The following is a 22,564-nucleotide window of genomic DNA, read 5'->3' as shown; positions in this document are numbered from 1 at the left end:
AAGGAGAACCAGAAAAGTGGAGTGTTAAGAATAAAAAAATAACTAAGTACTATTCACTGATGACTGACAAAGAATAAATGTTATTATAGGTCATTTATTAGGTATGTTTAAAGACAAAAAGAATAGTATCAGTGCATTCAAGAAGTACCATAAGAAAGAAGTGATAGTGGGAATAAGATTCCTGATAAGAATGAAAGTATATAAAAACAGATGAAGAAGACGCCTTAGTGATTCTTATGCCCCCTCTAGTGAGATGCTCTGGAACACACAGAAGACAATTCTCACAAACAGAATTAGGCTTATCAGAATAAGGACCAAAGAAGGAGGAAAAAAAATGTTATTAATGTAGGGCTGAGAGTCAGGGCAACAAATTATTTTAAAACTAAGCCTTATATTAAATATAAATTTTAACATTTTACAAAATCATGTATTTCTATAGTATGGTTGCAAGTAAGTAAAAAAACGCATTAAAAATGAACAGTACATGCTAAATGTTAACAGATAGATTCTGAATTCAAAAAAAAATTTTCCACATTACCCAACTTTCAAACAATAAATAACTTTTACTTAAAAAGATTAACTGGAATAATAAAGTCATTTTCTCCAAAAACTTCTAATCACGAGTGCTAAAAACCACAAAACATCCTTTCTCTCTTCTATTATACTCTAAACAGAATTTAGAGAGAGAGAGAGAGAGTGAGTTCAGGACATGCTATCTCGAAATGTGGCATCTTGGCCTACTGAATATTTTAAGCTGCAGGAATCTGAGAAACAACATGTACAGGAATAATTTTTCTGGTCTTCCTCTGAAGCAAGTCATAACACCTCATGTGAGAGGTGCCCTCCCTATACCTAAACAATGGAGCATCTTTATCTCCATAGACACAGAGGAATCTGAATAAACAGGCTTTGCTAAATTTCCCCCAATTTATTACACTTAGTTCATATCTCCTTTGTCCTATCATATTTCTCCATGACCTTTCCATCTTCATCACACCTGGCATAAAAACATTCAAGTTTAACCATTTCTTTGGGTCTTCATTTTCTTAGAAAGGCTCCCATGTCACATAAAACATATTAAATAAATTTGTATGCTTTTCTCTTGCTAATACCTTTAGTTATAGGAGTCCCAATTAATGAACCTAAGATGAGTAGAAGGAAAAGATATTTTTTCTAACCTTACAGAACTCTAACCACCAGATTATCAACGGTTGAATATTTAAGAATATAAAAAGCATACAAAAGCATGCCAATAAAAGTATATCTATAATAGTTATAGCAGGTTTAAGCAACCCAAAGGTTCAAGCATTTCGTTCCTCTGCCAGAAGTCACCAGAGTCAGTGAAGACAAATTCTGTGCACCTGTCAAAAAGAAACTATACTTTTACAAATAGGGCTTGTTTAAATTTATCATGCCTACGGGTAATAATAATGATACCCTATTGAGAACTGAGACCACGATTTAGTTTTATCATCGTCTAAATTTTAGTAAAACAAAATTTTAATTTAGTCTTAAGTAAACAATTGCTAAATTTACTGACAATGATAGGAAATTACCAGTTGGTTTGAAATTAACAGCTTCATCCATCTTTATTAAGTCCAGGGATGATAAATCATTCAGATTCTTCAAACATAATTCTGTTTAATTATAGAAAACACATTTTAATTTTAGTAAAATAGGGAAGTAGGGCAAAATAATTTATTATTAAATATGCTAAAGTTGTGTTATTACTGTAATTGTTCTAGAAGAACCACAGTCCCTACTTAAGCAGTAAGGAAAAGCTCATTTAAATAAAAAAGCTAACTAATATACTAAAAACATTTTCTAATAGTAACAAGAATACAAGTAATAAAAATAACACTCAGTAAATAGAAATAACACTTAAAACTTGGAGTATTTAAATGATATACATGTATTATCTCATTTAATCCTCAAAACATCACAATAAGGTAGACACTGATATTTTCATATATAGGTTAGGAAACGAAAGAATAGAGGCTAAGTAACTTGCTCCTTTGCTATCTGCCCTCCATTAAGGCAATGGTTTTTTCTTTTTTCTTTAAATTTCTATCAAAGATATATTAATATATGCACAAAGTATAAGAAGTCAAATAGTTCTGCAAAGCTTATTCCAAAAACCACCAGTTCCTCCCCTCCTCCCTCTTTGCCACTTTCTTGAAGCAACAACTTTAACTGATGCTTTCAGGTGTTTACTTTTGTTTCTCTGACAGGAAGCAATGCTAGTTCATGTTCACTATTGATGGGGATCAGAGCAATTGTAGTGATCTACTGCTTACAGTTCCTTCTCTGCCTCATGCCATACTCCACGAGACATAAGATAGTTCAGAGCAGACAGTGGGAATACTGTAATAGTTCAATCCTAAACAGAGCAGCCACTCAAAAAAACACCCTTAGAGTTCTTCGGGAAATATTTTAGTTTAAGCAGCACTGTTTAGACAGCTTGATAGTGTTAAGTGTTTGGTGAAGTAAAGATTTTGAAGTCTAATTTTCTTAATTACCCACTATTAAATCCGTTCATTACCCATTACTCGGTAAGTCAATGAAAAATGCTTACTTTACCATAAGCTGAGCATAATTCTAAGCTCTATGTTTACAGCAGTTAACAAGACAAGGTTTTTATTTTTAGAACTTATATTTTACAGAAGAAAGCAATCAACATACAAATAAATAATACGGTTTCACATATACTATAAAGAAACATAAGGCTAAGAACCTGTATAGAATGATTGTGTAGAATTTTAAATCTTTTAACTAAAGCTTATGTTTATTTCCTTTTCTTTTTTTCTTCCTTTCTTTTCTTTCTTCTTTTTTTTTTTTTTTTTTTTTTTTTTTGTTTTGAGGCAGGGTCTTACTCTGTTGCGCAGGCTAAAATACAGTGGCATGATCACAGCTCACTGCAGCCTCAACCTCCCAGACCCAAACAATCTTCCCACCTCAGTCTCCCCAGTAGCTGGAACTAGAGCATGTACCACTGCACCAGCTAAGTTTTTAAAAAACACTTTTTGTAAAGGTGGGATCTCCCTATGTTGTCCAGGCTGGTCTCAAACTCCTGAGCTCAAGCGATCTGCCCACTTTGGCCTCCCAAAGGGATTACAGGCATGAACCACCACACCCAACCTATATGTATTTCTCATAACTGCTATATATTTTCATATAGAGGAAAGCTATCCTCACCCTAATTGTCAAACACATTACTTTTTCTAAAAACAAGGAAAACAGTGATAACAACATCATAGAATCATTTTCTCTTCCTCTCAGTAAAGGTGGATTTAAGTAAGATACCACAGGAAGACCTCTCTAAAAAGTTAGTATTTGAAGACAGACCTGAATAAAATGAAGGTGCGCACCATGTGAAGTATGCAAGGAGAGTTCCAAAAATAGGGAACAAAGTGTGCAAAGGACCTGATGTCGGAACAAGCTTGGTGTATTTAAGGAATAGCAAGAAGGCCAATTTGGTGAGAGTAGAATAAGAGAGACAGAAAGTGACAAGAGATGTAGTTAGAGTAATAGCCAGGGAGATATCAAGCAGGATTTTGTGGGCTGTGGTGAAAGTTTGTATTTTATTCTAAGAGTCATGGGGAAGCTATTAGAGTATACTGGGCAAGAAAGTATAATCAAGTTTAGGAAATAGCATACACTATGCTAACGATCCTTCTTGAGAGATTTAAGGCAGATCTCCAAGGATAATGGCAGGGCTCAGAAAATGCTGACCCAAAGCATTTCAAACTCAGTAAGACTGAGAGGACCTCAGAAACAAGAAGGTCACTCTGACCTTTCCCTGCCTTTCTGTATGAAACGTGGTCATAAAGGAATTCTCTGACCTACTTTGTGTAAATTTTAAGACCCTCATTCCACGGTATGGAATGGTCCTGTCTCACGCCCAGGAAGAAAGAATGCTACACAGAGAGGCCAAGAAGAATCTGAACAAATAGGCCTTGTTAAGTTTTGCCCAGTTTATTAATATTAGATAACACCCTTTTGTCCAGTCATGTTTCTCGACAACTATTCATTTTTTTTCATTAGACTTGCCATAGAAACACAGTTTTCCCTGGGTCTTTGGGTCTTAATTTCTGAAGGCTCCCATGTCATATACAACTTTGATTAAATAAATTTGTTATGCTTTTCTCTTGTTAATCTGCCTTGTTACAGGAGTGTCAGCTGTGAACTTTGCAATGAATGAGGAAAAGATGTTACCTTTTTTCTCTCCTACAATACCAATATTCAGTTATATCTAGCTACTGCTGTTATATCTAATATATCTAATATTCAGTTATATCTAGCTACTGCTGTTTATAAGGCAAAATTTTGCTAACGCTATAGTGACCAAAGATAAGGCAAATATGAGCTGTGATTCTGCTAATTTAACAAAAGCTAAAACATTAAAGTTATCTGAATATAGCAATATATCTCTTGGACTATTTAATTTCTTGAGTGTATTTGATCATTATTTTCAAAATATATGTTTAATTTTTAAAATTCCATTACAAAATTAATCAATACCTTGAAGATAATACAACTTATAATCTGTATTTCAACATGAATACAGCAGCATTATGAATATATGCTATTGGTTATGATCATGTTTTAACAACATATTTATTCTTTAAGCAAGACAATTTTACTGCTTTATCTCCGCATTTTTATTTGCCACACATGTAATACAAGTAGAGAATAAATTTAAATTGGCTAAATCTTTTTAGAGGATCTAACATTTTTTTCTTTTACTAAAGGGACAGTCTCAACACAATAAAAAGGTAGCAATTTCTAATCTGAATAAATGCCTAACAATATTTTATATTCTAAAAAACAAGTAAGAAATACTAGTTGATTAAATAACAAGCTGAGGTTGGATAGGAATACATCTTTGGCACAGGTTGGGATACAAAGCCCATAATCACTCTAGGCTTATATTTTTCAATTAAAATTAAGTAGAAAAGAAAAAATGCATATTGGGCATGATTGCTCACACCTATAATCTTAGTGATTTGGGAGGCAGAGGTGGGAGGATCACTTGAGGCCAGGAGTTTGAGACCAGGCTGGAAAACACAGTGAGACCCCCTTTCTAAAAAAAGCTACAAAATTAACCAGTTGTGGTGGCTCACGCCTATAGTCCCAGCTACTCAGGAGGCTTCAGCAGGAGGATCATTTGAGCTCAGGAGTTCAAGGTTACAATGAGCTATGATCACGCCACTGCATTCCATCCTGGGTGGCAGTAAGATTGTCTCTTTTAAAAAAAAGAAAAAATACAGAGTGTGTATCTGTAAGCATATTTTCAAAGACCAGGGATGTTAGAAATAAAAACCAAATAAACCAAGTTAACATATTATACAAAGAAAGATATTCTGATAGAATAAATTGATTAATTCAGCAAAAAGTGTATATGCCAAGCTTTTTGTGTGAAAAAGAAATAGTTCACATTATTTTTCTACAGATATGTTTCCTTTTTAAAAAATGATTTACAAAAGCATATTCTTACTTTCATAATAACTGAACTTTTTCACTAAAATATGTAGAATCTAATTTTTGGAATGAAATGCACCTAACCTTGTAATTTTGCTTCAATTCCATCTTTGTTCAATCCAGATGCAAAACCTGCATGTCATGAAAATTTCCAAAAAGTAAAACAGAATTTAATTCATCTTTACAGGCTCAGTTTATACCCCAGTTAACTAGTGAAGAGTAGTCTAATTGAGTCTTATATAAGAAAAAAAAAACTCTCAGCTTATTGAATTCAAACAAGACTTAAATAAATATCCATAGAAACAATGAACAGGAATATCATATTTTAACAAGAATGGTATGGAATAAATTTCCAAATGTTTTACACATAGTAAATATCATCAAGTGATTAATATATTCTATTGAACTTTCATTATAACATGAATGTTCCTAGGAAAACATATTTGGTAATACAACCATTTTGTGCTATTCACTAAAGTTGTAACTACACATACCATTTAACACAATAATTTCACTCCTAGGCACATACCCACAGATATACACATACATGTGTATCAAAAGATATATATAACAATGTTCACAGCAACATTATTTAAAATTAATAATTTCCTTTCATCAAAAGATTTATATTCATATAAATGGAATCTTTTCAAGAATAGATAAAGCTAGCCTGTGGTATGTAAGTCAGAATAGCATTGACTTCTGGGGGCAAATACTGACAGAAAAGGAGCATGAGGGAACATCTAGATAATGTTCTATATCTTAATCTGGGCTGTGGTTACATGTGTGTATATGTGTGTATAAACATATATATAAAACTTCATTGACCTATACACCTCATATTTGTGCAGTTTACTGTAAGTGATATCTCAATACAAAAAAGTAACTACAGAAAATAAAGTAACTATGAAAAGGCAGAAATGAAAATTAAAACATGAAAAGATATCAATATTCATATACAATATTGATAAAAATACACAAGTATACACCCAAAGGAAAGGCTGGAGAAACAAAATATGGCACTTTTGAACACTGCTGAAAGGTATATGAGCTACTAAGGTAGCAATTCAGCCACAGGTATCAAATTTATAAATGCATATATCTTTGACACAGGAATTTCATTTCTTTTTTTTTTTAATTTTTTTTAATTATACTTTAAGTTCTAGGGTACATGTGCACAATGTGCAGGTTTGTTACATATGTATACATGTGCCATGTTGGTGTGTTGTACCCATTAACTCGTCATTTACATTAGGTGTATCTCCTAATGCTATCCCTTCCCTCTGTCCCCTCCCCACAATAGGCCCTGGTGTGTGATGTTCCCCTTCCTGTGCCCAAGTGATCTCATTGTTCAATTCCCACCTCTGAGTGAGAACATGCGGTGTTTGGTTTTCTGGTCTTGCAATAGTTTGCTGGGAATTTCATTCCTAGAGATTTATCATACAGATAAATTCATGCATGTAAAAAATGAAGGGATTTTTTGGCTGCATTGTTTGTAATAGCAAACAATTAGAAAAAGTATAAATGTCCATCAATTGGGGATCGTTTAAATAGGTGATACATAAGTAAATGGAATATTATTTAGCTATTAAAAAAAGCTTCCAGCCAGACATGGTGGCTCACGGTCAAAATCCCAGCACTTTGGGAGGGTGAAGTGGGAGGATCGCTTGAGCCCACAAGTTCGAGACCAGCCTGGGCAGCATAGGGAGGCTCTGCCTCTACAACTTTTTTTTTTTCCCCAAAAGTGAGCCAGGTGTACTGATATATGCCTGTAGTACCAGCTACTCAGGAGGGTGAGGTAAGAAGATCACTTGAGCCCAGAAGGTTGAAGCTGAAGTAAACTGTGATCACACCACTGGATTTCAGCCTGGGCAACAGAGCGACAGCCTGTCTCAAAAAAGCTTCCAAGACATACTAAGAAAAAAAGGAATGTGCAGAAGACTACAATAATGGAGGTTTAAAAAAAATGTGACCACAAGGCCAGGCACAGTGGCTCATGTCTGTAATCCCAGCACGTTGGGAGGCCAAGGCAGGTGGATCACTTGAGATCAGGAGTTCAAGACCAGCCTGGTCAAAATGGCGAACCGCCATCTCTGCTAAAAACACAAAAAATTAGCCAGGCATGGTGGTGTGTGCCTGTAGTCCCAGCTACTCAGAAGGGTAAGGTGGAGAATTGCTTGAACCTGTGAGGTGGAGGTTGCAGTGAGCCAAGATTGTGCCACTGCATTCCAGCCTGGGCAACCAAGAGAGGCTGTCTCAAAAAAAAAAAAAAAAAATGCCCACAAATTCTTTGATATTCTGCCCTCTGAGAGATAAACTTAATCCCTCTCGCCTTCGTGTGACCAGGACTCAGTGACTTGCTTCTAAAAAACAGAATAAAGTAGAAGTAATGATGTGTGACTTCAGAGACAAAGTTATAAAAAAGTACTGCTGCTTCTGATTTAGTCTGTCTCTGTCTCTCTTTCTCTGTCGATCATTCATCCTGAGAAAAATCACTGCCATGCTATAAGGAAAGATCCACCTGGCAAAAGAGTGAGGCCTGCCAACAACTGTGAGAAACTGAGGCCTCTAACTTATAGCTTTGTGAGTGAGACTACTTAGAAGTGAATCTTCAAGACCCAGGAAAGCCTTCAGATGACTGCAGCCCTAGCTGACATATCTTGCAATCTAAGAAGAGCCTCTGACCCAGAGCCACCTAGCTAAGACAGTCCCAGATTCCTAACCCACATAAGCTGTGTGAGATAATAAATTCTGGTTGTTTCTAGATTATTTGTTTTAGGATAATTTGTTAAAAGGAATGGAAAACTAATACATTATGCCACCATTTGTGTTTAAATGGTGGGAAAATAAAATTACATTTTCTTATTTACTTTTATATGCAAAAAATATTATTCAAAAAAGATATACTAATGATTACAGAACTAGGGGATGGAAAGGGGAGAGATGGGAATTGAACAACTGTGTGGGTAGGGATATACATGGAAGAATTTTAGTTGTATATATTCCTTCACTTTATGATTTTTGAACTAAGTAAATGTATTACCTAGTTGAAACAGACATTTTTAAGTGATATGAATATTTATATATTCCTTTAATATAGACTTATATTAATTACTCTTTGAGATCTGAAAGTTTTGAACCTCTGTGCATTAGAATGATACTTCAACGAGTCAGGCTTTAATTTGGTATTCAACAACCCCAAGTATAGGTTATTTCATAACCTATACCACATTAAAAAACCCTCTGGAAGCCACATAACAAGATGTGGGTTAGCTATAGAAGCAAGATGAAAATTGTAGCAGCAACAGTAGTACTATATACTTTCATTTCTTATAAATTGAAAAATAAACAGTCATAAACTCAAAAAAGGGAGTAGCTGAACACTAAGCACAGACAAAATTCAAAACATTCTGTAACTTTAACTTATTTTCAATGATTTAGACATTTCTGTTATTTTTACTGGAGCTGAATTTTTTTCCACTAGGTCTATTTTTAATGGTGCGGATTTCAAACCTTGTTGAAACACCAGAAGTAAAACAGATTAAAATTTCTCAGTTTGTCTACTCTTGTCTCTAAATGTATTTGGGACTGTTGTTATCTTTTGTTTTATTATCTATTAGTTTCTGTAATCTATCTATCCTGTAACTTATCAGTATAAATACAGGCCTAGCTGGCTTGAAAAAATTACTACTTTTCCAAGTCAAAGTAACAAACCATAATGAGATGGATTTTTCAAGGCTCTGATATAAAGCAAAGTTGATCGTATCCATTCCAAAGCAATATTCACATCCGTGATGGTATGCAGTACTATCTCTGCATTTAAATGCTCAATAAGATGTCTGTGCAAACTGATGAAAAGAAAAAACTTTGCATTATGAATATGCAGTTCAATGCCATAACTCTTACTTTTTAACTTTAATAATTTATAATACACCAATTGCTACTTTACTAATTCATGAACTATAACTTAATTTCCAAAAACATAAAAGAAAACCTTAAGAAGTCAGTTCAACTTCTAAAAAGGCTTCAGATATATCTCTCTACTTTATGGTTATAGAACACGGATTACTGCTTTAACAAAAGCTGAAGCGTAAATTATATCTTACTTTCTCCAAAAGAGAATACATTAAATACCTTACTAATAAGTCCCAGATTTCCTCTACTATTAAATTAAGATGTGAAAATATTTCTCCTTTATTACAAATTAGTAATTATAAATTTATATAATTTCATATATAAATTATAATCATAATTACTAAGGCTTTATTACAAATTAGGGTTTGTTATAAACAAGAATACATGCTTGTCAAGAAATACCACTGAATAAAATGACTACATTTTAAAAAAATTATTAAATTCTCTAAAATGACACAAACTATCTAGTTAAATTGTTGAAAACTTTACAGAAAATGGCCTTAAAAAAATCTCCAAACCAAATTTCCTTTTGATATTTTAAAAGGAAATAAAATAAGCTATATCAGCATTACTATCATTTTGGAACATTTTTTGTATTACCTGCTTTCTACAGTGTCTCTACAAGCTAACATCTGAATGTACTTGTCTCTTGTGCTTAATCGAGTCATGATAACTGCAGTAGCTGTAGTGTCAAACTGGGGAAAAAAACAGAAATTTAGTGAAGAAGAGCACATCTTGGTACCAGTCTTCTGCAAAAACTCAAGACTTTCATTTTATATTAAACAGTCTCCTTGTCTGAAATAACACTTCAAAAAGACCTTTAAAATGCTCTCACTTTGTTAACCTAAAATTTAATTTAAAAACCTTCCAAGAGTATAGCTGTAAATATCACTTTGGTTTCAATGTAACATAATTTTGGCAATGTTAAAATCAAAACAAACTCTGGTAACTGCATAAAAGTTGTAAGATTTGGTATAGTTTATATATAATCTGATTTATTCCATGAAATTATAGAATTGTATAACATAATATTTACAAATGTTTTGAAAATATACTCTTCCTGATGCTCCCATAATAGCTATAAAAATGACTTAGTCATGTATTTGTCAGAGTAGGATATGTTTTGAAATGTATTTAGGCTGACTTTGTCATAATGCCTGGGAACACTATTAGCATTTAGTGCTAGGACCTAGGGATGTTACATGTTCTGTAATGTGACAGGCTTAAACAAGGAAAACCTGTTCCATCCAAAATGCTGAGTACCCCCATTCAGAATAAAAAAACAAAACAAAACCAAAAGACCTTTAAGAGTATATCCATTCATAAACCCATCCCTTCATCAGCCAGTGCAAGCTTAGACAGAATGAAGGAAGTATGTCCCAGTTGGTGAGGCTTGTTTTACTTTTATTCCTCCATTAAAGGTAAATTTTCTCTGCTATATTACTTTTAAGCCTTATATAATTATGACATGCTAATCAAAAAATACACAATTTTTTGTTTTTACCATGTTTTTAAGTATAAAAAGCAAAGTTATTGTCACTTACTTGAGGTCGACCAGCTCTACCAATCATCTGTAGAATATCTGTTTCACTGTACTCTTCAAACAGTCCTCCAGCATAATGCATTGTAGATTTTATAACTACTAGGTGAGCAGGCAAATTTACTCCCATAGCTAAAGTACTGGTAGTAACTGCATCAGATGAAGACATAGTAATTTTGAGCCATTTAACTTTATTGCTTCATGAAGACTTTTTAATAAAAGACATTCCTATAAATGTAATAAAATCTCATATATAAGAAATTTAGAAAAGAAAAAAGAACATTACAATCTAAAATAGTAACACACCTTAAATCCAAAAACCTATTAAATTCTTGTTTTTCAAATTACACTATGTTCAATAATATGACAAAGAACTAAATATTGCCAAAGAATTTACTGTAGCATCTACATGCATAGGTAACCACTTAATTCTAGATTCTCAGAAGAAGAAAGAAGCAGAATACTTGAGCTTTTCCTTTTTTCCTCTTAAAAATAATTTTCCAAAATATTTTATAGAATCCACAAGAAATATGTTTTACTTACAAAGAACTGGTAAATCTCCAACAGTAAAAGCTCCCTCAACTACTTTTCTATCTGACAGCTCCATACCAGCATGATGATAAGCGGCACCATCTTTTAAGATATCTGTAATATAAATATATCAGCTGCTACTATTAGTATTTTATCAATAATTGGCACCTCTCATCTATATGTGAAAATGCTATTCAAAAATTATCTCTAAACCTACCTCTCAGTTTTGAATCTCTTACGGAATATGCATACTTCTGTAACCTATTTAAAAATACCATAAAATTATTTAGTTACTCCCAGTAACATTAGAGGACTCTGAAACAGTTTATTAATTATTTTAAAACTTAGAGATATCAAAAAATTTTCACAATATCATTATCTGAAAACTATTTTAAGAAGCAGAAAATATCCAACTTACATATTCAAAAGTCCCTAAACTTATGAGCTGTAATATTAAAGCTCACTTTTAAACCAAGTTTTGGAAAACTCACTTCCCCTAAGAAAAAAACATAATTGGTGATTAACAAGTCAGAATATAAGTCTACTCTCATGATTTGCCTTAAAAAAATTATAAGAAGTAACAATTCCTAAAACTACTATATCACTAGTAAGCCAAACAAAAAACAAAAAACAAAAACAACAACAACAACAAAAAAATAGAAATAAACAATAGGTGTTTCCAGTGCTCTGAGACATAGACATGGCATTTAAAAAAACTAGGTTGGCCAGGCGCAGTGGCTCAGGCCTGTAATCCCAACATTTTGGGAGGCCGAGGCAGGCAGATCATGAGGTCAGGAGATAGAGACTATCCTGGCTAGCACGGTGAAACCCCATCTCTATTGAAAATACAAAAAATTAGCTGGGCATGGTGGCAGGTGCCTGTTAGTCCCAGCTACTGGGGCAGCTGAGGTAGGAGAAAGGCGTGAACCCAGGAGTCAGAGTTTGCAGTGAGCCAGGATTGTGCCACTGCACTCCAGCCTGGGTGACAGAGAGAGACTCCATCTCAAAAACAAAAACAAAAACAAAAACAAAACTAGGTCAGGAGGAAGCAAGATGGTCAACTAGAGATGCCTAATGCTCATCCTCCCCACAAAAAAGAGCAAAACAATGAATAAACAACTGATTACATTTTGACCAGAGTGACCAAAGGAAAGTACCTCTCTACAAATTTGAAACAGGGGATTATTCCACTAGTTGTGTAGATATCAATACAGGGACACAAGAAACATGAAAAAAAAAAAAAAAAAAAAAAACCAGAAAACACAACAGCACCAAACACACACAATAATTCTCCAGTAACCGATTCCAAAAAACAGAAATTTGCACATTGCCTGAAAAGGAGTTCAAAGTAATAATCCTAAGGAAACTCACTGAGATACAAAAGAATACAGATAAACAGTTCAATGAAATCAGGAAGACAATTCATTATCTGCATAAGAAAGTCATTCAAAAAGTACCAAATAGAAATCTTGGAGCTAAAGAATTAAATGAATGAAATCAAAAATAGAGAGCTTCAATAGCAAACCAAAACAAGCAGAAGAAAGAATCTGTGAAATGAAGTTAGGTTTCTGAAATAGCCTAGTCAGAGGGAAAAAAAAAGAAAAAAGAACAAAAAAGAGTGAAGAAAGCCTACAGGACTTATGGGACACCATTAAGCAAACAAGTATTCATATTATGGAGGTTCCAGAAGGAGAAGAATGAGGAAAATGCATAGAAAGCTTATTTAACAAAATAATTGCTGAAAAATTCCCAAGTCTTGGGAGAGATATGGACATCCAGTTCCATGAATCTCAAAATCACCAAACATGTTCAAACCCAAAAAGGTCCTCACTGAGGCACGTTATAATAAAAATCTCAAAAGTCAAAGACAAAGAGAGAATTTTAAAAGTATCAAGAGAAAAATATCAAGTAATTTATAGGGGAATCTCCATTAGACTATCAGTGGATTTCTCAGCAGAAACCTTGCAGGCCAGGAGAGCACAAGATGATATAGTCAAAGCCCTGAAAGAAGACAATATTGCCAGTAAACAATACAATACTGTACAAAGCAAAGCTGTTCATCAGAAATGAAGAGAAATAAAGTCTCTGCCAGATAAATAAAAACTGAGGAAATTCACCACTAGACCTGCCTTATAAGAAATGATTAAAGCTATTCTTCTACCACATACAAAAGAATGATAATTAGTATCATGAAAACATATTGAAAGCATAAAACACACAGGTAGATGTAAACGCATAGTCAAATTCAGAATGTGCCACCACTGTAATGGTGATCTGTAAGTCTTTCAACTCTCCAGTATGAAGGTGAAAAGTCAAAATGGTCAAAAATGTAGCTACAATGAGTTGTTAAGGAATACTGAATATAAAAAGATGTAAATTATGTCAACAAACATAAATTGTGGGGGGAGGGCAAAAATCTAGAGTATTTGTATGTGATTGAAGTTCAGTTGTTATCAGCTTAAAATAGTCTATTATAACTATAAGATATTTTATGTAAGCCTCATGGTAACTGCAAAGCAAAAAGCTATAGGAGATACAAATGAGAAAGAGAAAGGAATCAAAGCTTAGCACTACAGAAAAACAACAAATCACAAACGTACATAACAAGAGAAAGAAAGGAACAACTGATCTACCAAGCAATCAGAAAACAATTAAAACTGCAGGAGTAAGCCCTTATCTATCAATAATAACCCTGAAGGCAAATGAATTAAATTCTCCAATCACAACATACAGTATCTAAATTGATAGGAAAAAAAAAAAGATCCAAACATATGCTGCCTATCAGAGATCCATCTTAGTTATAAGGACACAGGCTGAAAGTTAAGGGGTAGAAGAAAATATTCTGTGTAAATAGTAACCAAAAGAGAGCAGGGTGGCTATTCTTACATCAGTTAAAATAGACTTCAAGTCAAAAACTGTTACAAGAGACAAAGAAGGTCATAATTTAATGACGAAGGGGTCAATTCATCAAGAGCACATAAGAATTATAAATATATAAGCACCCAACACTGAAGCATCAAAATATATAAAACATTATTAAAGGACATGAAGAGAGTGATAGATAGCAACACAATAATAGTAGAAGTCTTCAATATCCCACTTTCAATAATGATAGATTAACCAGACCGAAAGTTAACAAAGAAATACTGGACTTGAATTGTACTTTGAGTCAAATGGATCTAACAGACAAATATAGAACTTTGCATTGAATAGCAGCAGAATGTATATGCTTCTCTAGTGCATATGAAACATTCTACAGGACAGATCATACATTAAACCACAAAACTAGACTTAACTATTTTTAATTAATCTAAATTCAAGACGATTGAAATCATATATAGTATCATTTCTGACCACAACAATAAGAAACTAGAAATCAGTAACAGGAAAAATTTTGAAAAAAATCACAAGTACGTGGAAACTAAACAACATGCTCCCAAACAATCAACGGGTCAAAGAAACCAAAAGGGAAATTTAAAAAATCTTAAGACAAGAAACAATGGAAAGACAACACACCAAAACCTATGAGATGCAGCAACAGTGGTTCTAAGAGGAATTTTGTTTGTTTTTGAGACAGACTTTCACTCTTGTTGCCTAGGCTGGAGTGCAATGGCACGATCTCAGCTCACTGCTACCTATGCCTTCCGGGTTCAAGCGAGTCTCCTGCCTCAGCCTCCTGAGTAGCTAGGATTACAGGCATGTGCCACCACACCTGGCTAATTTTGTGTTTTTAGTAGAGACGTAGTCTCCCCGTGTAGGTCAGGCTGGTCTCGAACTCAAAAGGAAATTTTAAGCAATAAGGTCTACATTAAAAAAGAACACGCTAAATAGACAGCCTAACATTATACCTACAGGAGCTAGCAAAAGAACAAACTAAATGCAAAGTTAGCAGAAGAAAGGAAATAATAAAGATCAGAAGAGAAATAAGTCAAATAGAGAACAACAACCAAAAACATATAGAAAATGATCAATAAAACCAAGACTTGGTTCTTTGAAAAAACAAACAAATATCTAGCTAGACTAAAAAAAAAAAAGAGGAAACAAAATAAAAATGAAACTGCAGAAATTACAACAGATGCCTCAGAAATTAAAGAAATCACAAGGGACTATTAAGAACAATTATATATTAATACCAACAAATTGGATAACATATAGGAAATGGACAAACTCCTAGAAAAATATAACCTGCTAAGTTTGAATCAGGAAGAAATAGAAAGCTTAAACAGACCAATAACACATAATGAGATTGAAGTAGTAATGAAAAATCTTCCAACAAGGAAAAGCCCAGAACCAGATAGCATCACAACTGAATTCTACCAAACATTCAAAGAAGAATCACTACTAATACTTCATAAACTATTCCAAAAAAATACAGCTAGAGGGAATATTTCCAAACATATTTTGTGAGGCTACTATCACTTTGATACCTAGGCCACATAAATATACTACAAGAAAACTATAGGCCAGTATCTCTGACGAATATTGACGCAAAAATCCTCAACAAAATATAAGCAAACTGAATTCAACAACACATCAAAAAGGATTATACATCCTGGCCAAGTGGATTTATTCCTGGCAAGAAAGTCTGGTTTAATACATGCAAATCAACCACTGTGATATATCACATTAACAGAAGGAAAGATAAAAAACACAAATCATCTCAATTGGTACAGAAAAAGCATTTGACAAGTTCAACATCCTTTCTTGATAAAAATCTCTTAAAACACAGGCATATAAGGAAAACTTCTCAACTAACATAACAAAGGGCATTTATGAAAAATCCACAGCCAACATCATAATCAATGGGGAACAACTGAAAGCTTTTCCACTAAAATACAGTACAACACAGGGATGCCCACTCTCAATGCTTCTATTCAACATAGTACTGGAAGTACTAGCAAGAGCAATCAGATAAGAAAAAAATAAATAAAAGGAATTCAAATTTGAAAGGAAGAAGTAAAATTATCTTTATTTGCAGACATTACATGTAAAAAAAATCAAAAACTCATTAAAAAAACTTAGAACTAATAATTCAGTAAAGTTGCAGGATTCAAAATCAATATACAGAGATTAGTAGCATTTTTAAACACAAATAATAACTTAACTGAAAAAGAAATCCAGAAAACAATCCCAGTTATGATAGCATCAAAAAATAAAATGCTTAGGAATAAGTTTAATTAAGGAGATAAAGATCTGTACACTGAAAGCTATAAAACAATGGTGACAGAAATCCAAAACAAAAATAAATGGGAAGATATCCTGCGTTTTTGGATTGAAAGAATTAATATTGTTAAAATGTCCATACTACCCAAAGAAGTACATATTTAATACAATCTTTATCAAAATTCCAATGGCATCCTTCACAGAAATAGAAGAAAAAAAAATCATAAAATTAGTCTGGAATCACAATAAACCCTGGATAACAACAGCAAAACTGAGAAGGAAAAGAAAGTTGGAGGTACACACTTTCTGATTTAAAAGTATACTATAAAGCCACACTAACCAAAACAATATAGTACTTGCATAAAAACAGAAACACAGACCAATGGAACACAACAGAGAGCCCAGAAATAAGTCCAAACATACACAGTCAACTAATTTTCCATCAGGGCACCAAAAGAAATGGGGAAACAATAGTTTCTTCCATGAACGAGGCTGGAAAAACAATTTCCATATCCAAAAGAATAAAATTGGACCCTTATACCATACACAAAAATCAACTCAAAAATAGCCAATTTAAAGAGGAACATAACTGATGTGATGGAGCTGAGAAACACAACATGAGAACTTCACAATGCAATCACAAGTATCAATAGCAGAATAGACCAAGTGGAGGAAAGAATCTCCAAGCTAGAAGATTATCTTTCTGAAATAAGGCAGGCAGACAAGAATACAAAAAAAAAGAAGAAGAAGAAGAAGAATGAAAAGGAATGAACAAAACCTCCAAGAAATAAGTGATTAAGTAAAGAAACCAAAATTACAACTAACTGGTACCTGAAAGAGACAGGGAGAAAGAAACCACATTGGAAAACATACTACAAGAGAACTTTCAGGAGAACTTCCCCAACCTAGCAAGACAGGACAGCATTCAAATTCAGGAAATGCACAGAACCCCAGTAAGATACTCCACACGAACATCAACCTGAAGAGACATAATCATCAGATTCTCCAACATTGAAATGAAATAAAAATATTAAGGGCGGCCAGAGAGAATGTCAGGTCACTACAAAGGGAAACTCATCAAACTAACAGTGGATCTCTCAGCAGAAAACCTACAAGCCAGAAGAGACTGGGAACCAATATTCAACATTCTTAAAGAAAAGAATTTCTAACCCAGAATTTCATATCTGGCCAAACTAAGCTTCATAAGCAAGGAGAAATAAGGTTCTTTTCAGAGAAGCAAATGCTGAGGGAAGTCACCAAGTCTGCCTTGCAAGAGTTCCTGAAGGAAGCACGGAATATGGAAAGGAGAAGCCATTACCAGCCACTACAAAAACACACTGAAGTACACAGACCAGTGACACTGTGAAGCAACCACATGAACAAATCTGCAAAATAACCAACTATCATCATGATGACAGGATCAAATTCACACATAACAATACTAATCTGAAACTGTAAATGGGCTAAATGCCCCAAATAAAAGGCATAGGATAAAGAGCCAAGACCCACTGGTATGCAGTCTTCAAGAAACCCATCTCACATGCAAAGACACACACAGGCTCAAAATAAAGGGATGAAGGAAAACTTACCAAGCAAATGGAAAATAGAAAAAACAGGGGTTGCAATCCTAGTTTCTGACAAATAGACATTAAACCAACAAAGACCAAAAAAGACAAAGAAGGTCATTACGTAATGGTAAAGGGATCAATGCAACAAGAAGAACTATCCTAAATATATATACATCCAATACAGGAGCACTCAGATTCATAAAGCAAGTTCTTAGAGATCTACAAAGAGACTCAGACTTCCACACAATAATAGTGGAGACTTTAACAACCCCTTGTCAATATTAGACAGATCACTGAGACAGAAAATTAACAAAGATATTCAGGACCTGAACTCAGCTGTGGATTAAGTGGACCTGATCGATAGCTACAGAATTTTCCACTCAAATTCAACAGAATATACATTCTTCTGATAGCTACATGGCATGTACTCTAAAACTGATTATATAATTGGAAGTAAAACACTTCTCAGCAAATACAAAAGAATGGAAATCATAACAAACAGTCTCTCAGACCAGAGCACAATCAAATTAGAACCCAAGATTAAGAAACACACTCAAAACCACACAACTACATGAAAACTGAACAACCTGCTCCTGAATGACTCTTAGGTAAATAATGAAATTAAGGCAGAAATCAAGAAGTTCTTTGAAACTAATGAGAACAAAGAGACAACATACCAGAATCTCTGGGACACAGTTAAAGCAGTGTTAAGAGAGAAACATATATATGCACCAAATTCCCCTACCAAAAAGCTAGAAAGATCCCAAGTTAACAACCTAACATCTCAACTAAAAGAACTAGAGAACCAAGAGCAAACAAACCCCAAAGCTAACAGAAGACAAGAAATAACGAAGATCAGAGCTGAACTGAAGGAGACAGAGACATGAAAAAACTCTTCAAAAAAAATCACCAAATCCAGGGGCTAGTTTTTTGAAAAACTTAATACAATAGATAGACTGCTGGCTAGACTAATAAAGAAGAAAGGAGAGAAGAATCAAATAAACACAATCAGAAATGATATGGGGGATATCACCACTGACCCCACAGAAATACAAACAACCATCAAAGAATACCATAAAGACCTTTACGCACATAAACCAGAAAATATAGAAGAAATGGATAAAATCCTGGACACATACACTCTCCCAAGACTGAACCAGGAAGAAACTGAATCCCTGAATAGACCAATAACGGGTTCTGGAATTGAGACAGTAATAACTAGCCTACCAACCAAAAAAAGCCCAGGACCAGAAAGATCCACAGCTAAATTCTACCACAGGTAGAAAGAAGAGCTGGCACCATTTCTACTGAAACTATTTCAAAAAATTGAAAAGGAGGGACTCCTCACTAACCCATTTATGAGGTCAGCATCATCCTGATACCAAAACCTGGCGGACATAAACAAAAAAAGAAAACCTCAGAACAGTATCCTTAATGAACACTCATGCAAAAAGCTTCAATAAAATACTGGCAAACTGAATCCAGCAGCACATCAGAAAGCTTATCCACCATGATCAAGTTTGCTTCATCCCCAGGATGCAAAAGTGGTTCAACATACACAAACCAATAAATGTGATTCATCACATAAACAGAATTAAAGACGTTATTACCTCGATAGACGCACAAAAGGCCTTCGATAAAATTCAACACTCCTTCATGTTAAAAACTCTCAACAAACTAGGAATTGAAGGAACATACCTCAAAATAATAAGAGCCATATATGACAAACCCATAGCCAATATCATATTGAATGGGCAAAAACTGGAATCATTCCCCTTGAAAACTGGCCCAAGACAAGGATCCCTTCTCTCACCATTCCTATTCAACATAGTATTGGAAGTTCTGGCAAGGGCAATCAGGCAATAGAAATAAAGCGTATTTAAATAGGAAGAGAGGAAGTCAAATTATCTTTGTTTACAGATGACATGATCCTATATTTGGAAAACGTCATCTTCTCAGCACAAAAGTTTCTTAAGCTATTAAGCAATTTCAGCAAATTCTCAGGATACAAAATCAATGTGCAAAAATCTCTAGCATTCCTATAGCCAACAGCAGGCAATCAGAGAGCCAAACCATCTATGAACCCCCATTCACAAGTGCTACAAAAAGAATAAAATACCTAGGAAAACAGCAGCTAAGGAGGGAAGTAAAGAAACTTTTCAAGGAGAACTACAAACCACTGCTCAAAGAAATCAAACTGGATACAAGCAAATAGAGAAACATTCCATGCTCATGGATAGGAAGAAACAATACTGTAAAAAATGACCATAGTGCCCAAAGTAATTTATACATTGAATGCTATTCCCACTAAACTACCATTGACATTCTTCACAGAATCAGAAAAAAACTATTTTAAAATTTGTATAGAACCAAATAGCCGAGACGATCCTAAGCAAGAACAAAGCTGGAGGTATGCTATCCAACTTCAAGCTATACTACAAGGCTACAGTAACCAAAACAGCATGGGACTAGTACAAGAACAGATACATAGACCAAAGGACAGAATGGAGAACTCAGAAATAACATCACACACCTACAAACATCTGATCTTCAACAAAACTGACAAAAGCAAGCAATGGGGAAAGGACACCCTATTTAATAAATGGTGCTGGGAGAGCTGGCTAGCCATATGCAGAAAATTGAAACTGGACCCCTTCCTTACACCCTACACAAAAATTAACTCAAGACGGATTACAGACTTAAATTTAAAACCCAAAACTATAAAAACCCTATAAGAAAATACCCTTCAGGCAATACCCTTCAGGATGCAGGCACAGGCAAAGATTTCATGATGAAAACACCAAAAGCAATTACAACAAAAGCAAAAATTGACAAATGGCATCAACTTAAAATTAAAATAAGGAGCTTCCATTCAGCAAAAGAAACTATCGTAAGAGTAAACAGACAACCTACAGAACAGGAGAAAATTTTCGCAATCTATCTATCTGACAAAGGTCTAATATCCAGAGTCTACAAGGAACTTAAACAAATTTACAAGAAAAAAAAAAAAACAAACAATCCCATTAAAAAGTGGGCAATGGACATGAACAGACACTACTCAAAAGACGATACACATGTGGCTAACAAACATTATGAAAAAAAGCTCAACATCACTGATCATTAGAGAAAAGTAAATCAAAACCACGTTGAGATAGCATCTCATGCCAGTCACAATGGCAATTATTAAAAAGTCAAAAAACAACAGATGCTGGCGAGATTGGAGAGAAAAAGCAATGCTTTTACACTGTTGCTAGTGTAAATTAGTTCAATCATTGTGGAAGACGTTGTGGCAATTTCTCAAAGACCAGAAACACCTTTTGAGCTAGCAATCCCATTACTGGGCATATACCCAAAGGAATATAAATTATTATTTTACAAGGCTACAAGAACAAATATGTTCATTGCAGCATTATTCACAATAGCAGAGACATGGAATCAACCTAAATGCCCATCAGTGATAGACTGGATAAAGAAAATGTGGCAGCCGGGCGGAGCAAGATGGCCGAATAGGAACAGTTCCAGTCTCCAGCTCCCAGCACGATCGACACAGAAGACCAGTGATTTCTGCATTTTCAACTGAGGTACTAGGTTCATCTCACTAGGGAGTGCCGGACAACTGGTGCTGGTCAGCTGCTGCAGCCCGACCAGCAAGAGCTGAAGCAGGGCGAGGCACTGCCTCACCTGGGAAGCGCAAGGGGGAAGCGAATCCCTTTTCCTAGCCAGGGGAACTGAGACATACAACACCTGGAAAATCGGGTAACTCCCACCCCAATACTGCGCTTTACCAAGGGTCTTAGCAAACGGGCAAAACAGAAGATTATATCCCACACCTGGCCAGGAGGGTCCCACGCCCACGGAGCCTCCCTCATTGCTAGTACAGCACTCTGCGATCTAAGGGCAAGGCAGCGCGAGGATGGGGGAGGGGCGCCTGCCATTGCTGAGGCTTAAGTAGGTAAACATAGCCACTGGGAAGCTCACAGCAGCTCAAGGAGGCCTGCCAGTCTCTGTAGACTCCACCTCTGGGGACAGGGCACAGCTAAACAACAACAACAACAACAACAAAGGTAGCAGAAACCTCTGCAGACACAAACGACTCTGTCAGACAGCTTTGAAGAGAGCAGTGGATCTCCCAACACGGAGGTTGAGATCTGAGAAGGGACAGACTGCCTGCTCAAGTGGGTCCCTGACCCCTGAGTAGCCTAACTGGGAGACATACCCCACTAGCGGCAGACTGACACCCCACACCTCACAGGGTGGAGTACATCCCTGAGAGGAAGCTTCCAAAGCAAGAATCAGACAGGTACACTCGCTGTTCAGAAATATTCTATCTTCTGCAGCCTCTGCTGCTGACACCCAGGCAAACAGG

At 34.9% G+C, this 22,564-nt stretch overlaps 1 protein-coding gene across 10 annotated transcripts in view; it reads right to left on the bottom strand.

The window, feature by feature from the left end:
• Positions 1-22,564, bottom strand: part of HFM1 (helicase for meiosis 1) — a 126,463-nt gene that overhangs the window by 69,146 nt on the left and 34,753 nt on the right. For 9 of the 10 annotated variants that reach the window (XR_012090027.1, XR_012090026.1, XM_073008588.1 and 6 more), the window contains 7 exons: positions 11,685-11,728; positions 11,480-11,581; positions 10,941-11,086; positions 9,997-10,091; positions 9,196-9,329; positions 5,566-5,613; positions 1,557-1,637 (listed from right to left, as the gene is read on the bottom strand). Coding sequence is in view for 8 of the 10 variants with exons in the window: in XM_073008588.1 (XP_072864689.1) it covers positions 1,557-1,637; positions 5,566-5,613; positions 9,196-9,329; positions 9,997-10,091; positions 10,941-11,086; positions 11,480-11,581; positions 11,685-11,728 (650 nt within the window). In the remaining 2 variants the exon portion in view is untranslated. The remainder of the gene's footprint in view (positions 1-1,556; positions 1,638-5,565; positions 5,614-9,195; positions 9,330-9,996; positions 10,092-10,940; positions 11,087-11,479; positions 11,582-11,684; positions 11,729-22,564) is intronic. The other variant, XM_073008587.1, reaches the window with a different exon arrangement.

The sequence above is a fragment of the Chlorocebus sabaeus genome, chromosome 20 (genome assembly GCF_047675955.1).
Source record: "Chlorocebus sabaeus isolate Y175 chromosome 20, mChlSab1.0.hap1, whole genome shotgun sequence".
NCBI lineage: Eukaryota > Metazoa > Chordata > Mammalia > Primates > Cercopithecidae > Chlorocebus > Chlorocebus sabaeus.
The sequence above is the reverse complement of the archived record's forward strand: the minus strand, read 5'-3'. Positions and strand labels throughout refer to the sequence as shown.